Genomic DNA, 8,807 nt, shown 5'->3' with positions numbered 1-8,807 from the left:
AAAAAGCCGGAAGTGGCGCTGTGGCTCAAGTGGTAGAGCGCTAGCCTTGAGCTGAAGAGCTGAGGGACAGTGCCCAGGCCCAGAGTTCAGGCCCCATGTCCAGACCACCCCCCCAAAAAAAAGAGGTTGAGGCAAGGGGACAGAGGGTCCAAAACAAGCCTGGGTAGCACAGTAAGACCCTATTTCAAAAGAACAAAAAAGATAACCTAGAAGGCATAAACAACCTTGAAAAAAATGTCAGGGATGAAATTTTAAAATGAGCAGAGCTGTCCAAAGTGGTTGAAGTACTCACTGTCACCTGTCAAAGCCTGATTTATAATGTGCATGTAAAGAGTCTGGAAGGTAGGAAGGTAGAGTAGCTCACCAGGAGTCTGAAGCTAAAAAATCGAATCAGGTGGGAGGGCACTGATTGCAACAGGACAGAAACGAAAACACAAAAGACAACGTGATCTGAGCAGCTTCCTCTCTGTTCAGTTTCCTGGGGTGCTGTGTCTGTCCTGGAGTAAGGACAGCAACATGGAGTCGGTGAGGAGACCCACTCAGTCTTTGTCTAACACAGCCTGTGTGCAGGGAAGTGAGGACAGACTGTGTGCAAGGCATTACCAGGATGTTAAACCAGCATTCCTACAGTGTTTCTAAAGTCATATATCACACCTGAAACAAAAGACTAAATAGTGTATGCACCTACAAAGTTATTCTCTTCTCCTATAGCTAGTATTAGAAACTGGCTATGTCCAGGAGAATAACAGATTAAGAAAGTGGCATTATCTTTAAAAGCATTCCAAGGACAAATAGCAACAAGAAAATACCAAATTTAATACAGTAAACTTGAAATGTTTCCTTACCTTTGGCATCTGCTGAGTGATTTTGGCCAGATTCTGCCCTTTCTTGCCAATGATAAACCGGTGAAGCCAGGAAGGGGCAGACACAGAAGAGACTGTGAAACTATTGGCCTAGGACAAACAGGACAATAGACTTGAGGTTTGTGGAACTCAAGGTTACACTAAACAAAGGCCAGAGGTGAGCATCCAGGCCCACGGGATATAACAGGCGTCAGCTCATACAAGGCCCCAGAAATTCACCAAAATAGTGTATTCCCCAGGGGGAAAGGCTACCTTGGCATAAACTTCAGTCAATGCCTGCCCCAACTTTTCAGGCTCGCCCCGCAGTATCACAGTCTCAGAGACGCTATCTGAGGGCGGTATCTCAACAGAAACTCCAGTTCTTTCCAGGATCTCTTGCAATGAATTGCCCTTTGGCCCGATGACATACTTGTGCTGGGATTTCTTCACCTCCACTGCAATGGTTGTGGTCTTCTTTTTCTAATGAAGAGCATTAAGGACAATCAGCAGGAAAGACATGGGAGGCAGACAGTGGGAGCAGAATGTCACTGCCAACAGAGGAGGAAGTAAGCCAGATGAGACACTGACAACAGAGCTAATCCCCAAAAATGAAGACATGACTAGCCTCCCCAGAGACTCTCCACTTCCCAAGGACTACATTTTCCCTGAAGTCAATCTGGAAGACTTTGAAACTTCAACTTTGTCCCCTAAATTAAAGAACAAGGTCCAGACCTCAGTGATGACCAATGTGAGCTAACAGCTTAAGCAAAGATGAACGGCTTTATGCTGTATGTATAACCCCTATGACAACCCAGGCAGCAAGCTCCTAGCCTGGCTGGAGGCCTGGGAGAAGATTTGAGATGTGCCCGGCATTCAGCAGCTCAGAAGGAAGTGTGGACACCAACACCTAATCACTAAAGATATAAGAGGAGAGGCAGAACAGGGCTTAGCCAAGCCTTCAGACTTAAGTCCTGCTGCACAGTCCTGTCTACTGGCTCTCACTCCTTTACATGGTACCTTTTCCTCATAAATCTTCTTGATTCGAGCCACTGCCTGAGCCAGCTGTTCCTTCTCTCCAGTGAAGACAATTTCTGTCCGGTTGACGCTGGGTGGGGGGATGTTGATGCGAGTCCCTGTCTCCTGCATGATTTCACCCACAAGTCTGTTGTATGGACCAGCGATGAAGGGGTGGAAGGCCTTCTCCACCTCCAGCCTCTCTACAGCACGCTTGTCCTACAAAGGACAGGGAGACTGATGAGGACACCCAGGCAGGAAAAGGCTTTCCAGGGTCAAAGACAGACACTACACTAGGCCTGTGACAGGGTGACAAATGCACAGGGCTCCAATAGCTTCACCTGCTCAGCAGAGATGAGAAGGACCTCATGGCGAGCTTTCTCAATACCCTCTTTGGTGCCAGTGATCTTGATCTGATTGCTGGGGTCATCTGGGCGTGGGATCTGGATTTTGGTTGCAGTTTTTAGCTCTAGGTCTTGCAGTTTCTCTCCGTTTTTGCCAATAACAAAGCGATGGTGCTCTTTTGGAATGGGAACAGTTGCGGAGGCCTGTACCAGGAAAAGAATTAGAGACAATAAAACTACAGGGCACAGGTGGCTCCCACCTGTAATCCTAGCCACTCAGGAGGCTGAGATCTGAGAATCCAGATTTGAAGCTAGCGTAAGTGGGAAAGTACATGAGACTCTTATCTCTAATTAACTACCAAAGAAAAGCTAGAAGGAAAGCTGTGGCTCAAGTAGTAGAGCACTAGCCTTGAGCAATAATAAAAGTTCACGGACAGTAACCAGACCCTGAGTTCAAGCCCCAGAATTAGCACACGCAAAAAAAGTAATTATATAAAAATAAAACAATCACATAGCAAAACATATCGAATGTCAAAAGAGAATAAGTAATTTATAATTTTTATGACTGATAAAGGATTTTTAGAAGCTCCTGAAAATGGAGAAAAATAAACTTGACAGAAAATGAACAAAACAACAGCCATTTCATAGAAAAAAATGGCAAATATGAATTCAAAATATGTTTAAAAGCTGGGTTGTGGTGGCTCAGGCCTGTAATCCTAGCTACTCAGGAAGTTGAAATCTGAGGATCACAGGGCAGGAAAGTCTGTGAGACTCTGATCTCCAATTAACCACCAGAAAAACGGAAGTGGCACTGTGGCTCAAGTGATAGAGCGCTCGCCAGGCAAGCACTCTCCCACTGAGCCACCTTCCCAGCCCCAAATGTCACTTTTCTAAGCCATGAAGAACTGAACTGTCCTACTGGCAAGAAAAATCCAGTGAAATTCTAGCGTATACCAGGCAGAGGCAGCAACGCAGCTCTACTACAATTGGCCTACGGACACCCACCTGAGTCTGCAGTCTAGCAACGATGTCCTTCCGGGCCTTCATAACAGCGTCCAGCTTCCCTGAGACCATAATGGAGAGGCCTTGGTCTTTGGCCAGAGATAGCTCTAGGTGAGCACCAGTCCTCTGCATGATCTCAAGGCAGATTTTTGCTTGTTCACCTTCTCCAAACTGGTTCATGTCCTTGTATTTCCTTTCCTCTAGGGGTACATGGAACACCTGCCCAGAAAAGACCAGAAAAGGTGAGATTAAAATATAAAGAGCTTGGGCTGGGAAGTTGGCTCAGTGGTAGAGTGCTTGCCTCGCATGCATGAGGCCCTGGGTTCGAATCCTCAGCACCACATAAGCAGAAAAAAGCCGGAAGTGGAGCTGTGGCTCAAGTGGTAAAGCGCTAGCCTTGAGCTAAAGAGCTGAGGGACAGCGCCCAGGCCCAGAGTTCAGCCCACACGACCGGATCAAAATATACATACATACATACATACATATATATATATATACATATATATAAAGAGCAACAAGGATGGTCAATAAACAGTAAAGAACACTCATTCATTGGTCACTCACTTATGAAGCAGTGTCTTAGGACAGGCAATGTAAGAGTCAGGAGAAGCACAAAAGGTCAGCAGACTGACACTGTGGTGCAGAGAACTACACCCACTGTGGAAATGAATGAGAAGGGAGCATCACACAGTGTGCCTGTGAAGGGGGTGGGAAATAGGGGTAATAAACGACTTGGTGGAAGACACCAGGGTGGCCAGAAAAGCCCTTCCTGCGACAAAGCAGCACTTATGTTAGAGAGCAGGGGCAACAGGCTGGTAAGTGGAGGGTGGGGTGCAGGTGAAGAGGACCCTTACCCACATTAAGGTTGACGTCAAAAGGCTTTTAACCAGGACATGTTTTGCTTAATGACTCTGAACTTTATAGAGAATAGGTGAGAGAGGGGAAGGATGGAAGCACCCCCAGCAGCACATTTTTTTGGGGGGGTTCCGGTCGTGGGGCCTGAACTCTGGGCCTGGGCGCTGTCCCTCAGCTCTTCAGCTCAAGGCTAGCACTCTATCACTTGAGCCACAGCACCACTTCCGGCTTTTTTTCTGCTTATGTAGTGCTGAGGAATCGAACCCAGGGCCTCAGGCATGCAAGGCAAGCGCTCTACCACTGAGCCACCTTCCCAGCCCCAGCAGCACATTTTAAAAGGCCTCAGTACAAGGATTGAAACGTGCCTGCTTGTGCACAGAGGGGGTGAAAAATTATTGATGTATGGGTGACAATTTCTTTACCACATCCAGGTATCAGTTCACAGGAAGCCCATATCTCATAGCTAGTGAAATAAGAAAATCTGAACTCAAGATTTAGACAGCAGCAGCACAGGAGAGATTGAGTGAGTTTCACATCTGGTATGGCAGTCAGTGCAATGGCACTCGGGCCCCATGAATCTGACAACTAGCGCTCAACTGTGTGCCAGCCCTCCTGTAGTCAGGAAGGAAGGCTAAGCAAGCACAGCAGAATCTGGACTCTTCAGGAATATGGGACAGAGGAACTTGTTTTATCTGAAGATTCCCTCCCTTCACATACCCAAAGCAACTACATCTTTGCATGTTCAAAACACTACTGTTTCCTATGTGGACAGAGGGGTAAGAAGGGATGTCTTTGCTACCTGAGTGATGACAGAGGCCTTGATGGGCCGGATCTTGTTACTCCAGGCTCCGGCAGGTTCCTGGGCATTTTCCAAGCAAGCTGCTTTCTCAGGAAGTGGAGGGAAAGCATCCTTGTAGGTTGGAGGGTCACTCTCTTCTTCTGAGTTTAAGGTGGTAACTAGACCAACATAGATTTGGAAGAAAGCCCTACTTTAAGTGCTATGGGAGGGTTTTAATAGGAGCTCTCTACTAAAAATTCAAGTATTTGAGTGACAAATGGACCCCTCTGACTCATTCAGTGATGGGAAAGGGCCCCAAAAGTCACTAGGCCCAGAGACCCCAAATCCTGCAGGCTCTTTGTGGTGACCCCTGTGCAGCACACCTACCAGGAGCTCTGCTTCTCTACATAGCCATAACCCTGGAAGGCAAGCCCAAGCAAGCCCTTCCAATTTTTATATCCCTAAGAGTTAGCACGAAAAGCACATAAAGGGACTGTCACCTTTAAGTTGCTGTGGAATCAGCCCACTTCGGTGTTCAGCAAAACTCTCTTGGGTCAAAACTGCAACGGAGCTCATGGTTGATGTCACACCACACACAGTCCGGGTAAGCCACTGTAGCAATAAAGAGAGAATCGGGACAAGCCCAAGTAGAGCCAACTCTCAACCATCTATGAGACCACAAGGACAAGCTGGGGAATTCCAAGTAAGAGAGGGTTTAGGACAGTTGTTTAACTGACCAAGCCTTGCCTGAGACCAAGGAGACAAGGCTTTGCCCAAGAGATTCAGTGTCAGGATGCTCAGGGGTGAGAGTGTGCACCCACCTCTCCGTAACTGGGAATACCAAGAGTCTGTACTCCTACGGGCCTCAGTGACACAGTCTGCAGTACCCGCCACCCCCAAGGGGCCTTGGGACCACCAGAACCTGCTCCTGGCCCAGCTCCTGCAGAGGTCAACACCAGGATCATAGTACCTCTCTCTTTTTTTCTTTTTGTGGTACTGATCATTAAACTCGCTTGTAAGACAAACATTCTGCCAGTTAAGTATACTCCAGCTCTCTTTAGCCTTGATTATTATTTATTTTTTTCTGGGCCTGGGGCTTGAACTCTGGGCCTGGGCTATCCCTGGGCTCCTTCTGCTCAAGGCTAGCAGTGTACCACTCAAGCCACAGCTTCTTCTGTGATTGATTAGAGTCTCACAGACTTTCCTGATCTCAGTCTCCTGAGTAGCTAGGATCACAGGTGTGAGTCACAGACCAAAAAAAAAAAAGAAAAGACTCTCATGGATTTTCCTTCCTGGGCTGGTTGTGAACCATAATCCTTGGATCTCAGTCCTCTGAGTATCTAGGATGACAGGCGTGTGCCACTGGCCCCTGGATAATCTGTTATTTGGATTTGTTTACTACATGCCTCCTGATGGTTAACTATAAAAAGTATCATACTACCATTGTTACCTGCAAGTCACATGTCCAGGACCTAAAGAGAACCCTTTCCCATTCTTAGAAGTAGCAGAAAGTAGCAGCTCACAGGTTTTGTGGTGCTAACAGGCCTATGTATTAGGTGAAATGCCTCTGACATATATGCTGACTGCTAACTTCCCTCAATCTACTCTCCCAAGTACAGGAGGGCCTTAGAAAGGCAGGGAGCTCAGGCCCAAGGCACAATGCTCTTCAGTTCAGGACCTCAGTGCTCAATGGGCACCACTGGTTCTAAAAGCTCCCTTACTTGTAAATCTAACACAGTTCACCGCTCTTGAGTCTTTAGCTTCTTCCCCCCCCCCAAGTTTCAAGTGATCTTTGTACAACTACAACAAGGAAGAAAACCATTTTCTTCACACAATTATGCATTAATTATCTTTTTTTTTATTTTGGGTCCGGTCGTGGGGCCTGAACTCTGGGCCTGGACGCTGTCCCTCAGCTCTTCAGCTCAAGGCTAGCGCCCTACCACTTGAGCCACAGTGCCACTTCCGGCTTTTTTCTTTTTGCTTATGTGGTGCTGAGGAATCGAACCCAGGGCCTTGAGCATGCAAGGCAAGCGCTCTACCACTGAGCCACCTTCCCAGCTCTGCATCAATTATCTTATACATGCTACCTTGGCAAAAGAAATAAATAAGAAATGGCCAGGTAGCTTAACAGAAAAACTTACTCCTTTGTAACACAGTAAGACCTCTCCCCACATTCAGAAATTAAACTCTAGTGTCCTAAAGCAAAGCAACATTCAAATCAGGATAATCCTCAACAAACGCAATTCACTTGCAAAAAAAAAAAAAAAAAACTGCCAACAGAAGGAAGCCAGGACGTGACCTCAGGGCAGGTATCTTACCTTGTGTGTGCTGGTATAGAAGATGAAATGTAGGAAGGAGCTCTAAGTAGGCCAGGGAAACACAGATCCTTGTACTCTAGGCACAGGAAATCTTTGGGGCAGGGCAGTCAAACTTACCAGCAAAATGGTCAATAGCCAGAAAGTCCGTCCGGAGGCCACCTCTGTCAGCCTGCCAGCTTTTCCTGGTACAGGATAGGAAGGAAAAGAACAAAAAGAAAACCATAGGAAAGTTATTTATTCGAATTTTGCAACTCTTAGATCCTTTTATTGCTCAAGCAAAAAAAGGTCAAAATCTTCTTTACACTTCAGCTACAAATCCTGATACATAGGTAAGTCTCTTGGAAAAACAAACAAAATCTCTGCTCTTAGGCTATTAGCTTCAAACAAAACACACTTCAGCAAAACCTAAACATCTTTAACTCTCAAAAGACAACTCTTCCAGGAAGCTGGGCAAGTGAGTAATGCCTAAGTGCCAAAACTTCTAAGTTTAACCATTCAGAAGTTAAAAAAGAAAAGAATTAGGGGAAAGAGAGGAGGCTTCTTCTGCTGTTTAAGCTATGTTTCTTGAAAGTACCTAGCTTTGTCCATTGAGCTGGCTGGGCTGTGGTATTGGCTACAGTGTAGGACTGGGCTGTGGTATTGGCTGCGGCCTGGGCTGTAGTATTAGCTATGGCATAGAACTGGATGTGGACCTTGGTCAGGTGTTCAAGCTTTCAGAGTGGCCAGGATCTCCTTTTTTTTTTTTTTCTGTTGGTTGTGGGGCTTGAACTCTGGGCCTGGGCACTGTCCCTGAGCTCTTCAGCTCAAGGCAAGCACTCTACTACTAGAGCCACAGTGCCAATTTCAATTTTCTGGTGGTGAATTGGGATAAGAGTCTCATGGACTTTCCTGCCTGGGCTGGCTTTGAACCCTGATCCTCAGATCTCAGCCTCCTGAGTGGCTAGGATTGCAGGCGTGAGCCACCAGTGTCTGGCTGAACTAGTGTCTTTTTTTTTTTTTTTGGTCGGTCATGGGGCCTGAACTCTGGGCCCTCAGCTCTTCGGCTCAAGGCCAGCGCTCTCCCACTTGAGCCACAGCGCCACTTCTGGCTTTTTCTGCTTATGTGGTGCTGAGAATCGAACTCAGGGCCTCATGGATGCAAGGCCTGCGCTCTACCACTGAGCCACCTTCCCAGCCTTGAGCTGCTGTCTTTTTTAAGAATCCTCAGTAGCTTTGCAGTTTCTTTGTTCAAGTCGTTCTAATCCACCGGGGATTTGGAAATCAGGTCATAAAATCACAGGGTGGGAAGGAACCTTCAAGGCCCTCTGGAGAGGAGCGCGCGGCCACCTTGCTTGGGGGCTCGCAGCTGGGTGAGGGTGTGCAAAGGTGTGCCTGGCACTGGGACCGGTGGAGAGGCGGCGGCGGCCGCGGGCCCTGCACCCCCGCCGGCCGCCCGCCCGCACTGCGCCGCGTCGGCCCCTCCACGTGACCCGGCTGCACCCAGGCCACGTCTCCGCTCACCTCGGAGCCCCGCAGCTGCCAGGCCCGCGCCTCCCGCCAGCTCCAGCCTGAGAGACAGGCGGTCGCCACAGACGCGCCAGGGTCTCCTTGACACGGAAGCGTCTGGAAGCACTCGGGACCGGCCGCGGGTAAGGCTGGGGGGCGGGCCGCCGGC

The 8,807-nt window shown here is 48.0% G+C and overlaps 1 protein-coding gene across 1 annotated transcript in view; it reads right to left on the bottom strand.

Moving 5' to 3' along the window:
- Hdlbp (high density lipoprotein binding protein) overlaps positions 1–8,807 on the bottom strand; it is a 96,957-nt gene that overhangs the window by 50,277 nt on the left and 37,873 nt on the right. The window contains exons 2-9 of the mRNA XM_013033647.1: positions 7,271–7,335; positions 5,336–5,447; positions 4,857–5,014; positions 3,206–3,421; positions 2,198–2,404; positions 1,860–2,075; positions 1,116–1,322; positions 846–953 (exon numbers count right to left, since the gene is read on the bottom strand). Coding sequence (XP_012889101.1) covers positions 846–953; positions 1,116–1,322; positions 1,860–2,075; positions 2,198–2,404; positions 3,206–3,421; positions 4,857–5,014; positions 5,336–5,411 — 1,188 coding nt within the window. The 5' untranslated portion in view covers positions 5,412–5,447; positions 7,271–7,335. The remainder of the gene's footprint in view (positions 1–845; positions 954–1,115; positions 1,323–1,859; positions 2,076–2,197; positions 2,405–3,205; positions 3,422–4,856; positions 5,015–5,335; positions 5,448–7,270; positions 7,336–8,807) is intronic.

Source organism: Dipodomys ordii, unplaced genomic scaffold, assembly GCF_000151885.1.
Source record: "Dipodomys ordii isolate 6190 unplaced genomic scaffold, Dord_2.0 Scaffold174, whole genome shotgun sequence".
NCBI classification, from domain to species: Eukaryota; Metazoa; Chordata; class Mammalia; order Rodentia; family Heteromyidae; genus Dipodomys; species Dipodomys ordii.
The sequence above is the reverse complement of the archived record's forward strand: the minus strand, read 5'-3'. Positions and strand labels throughout refer to the sequence as shown.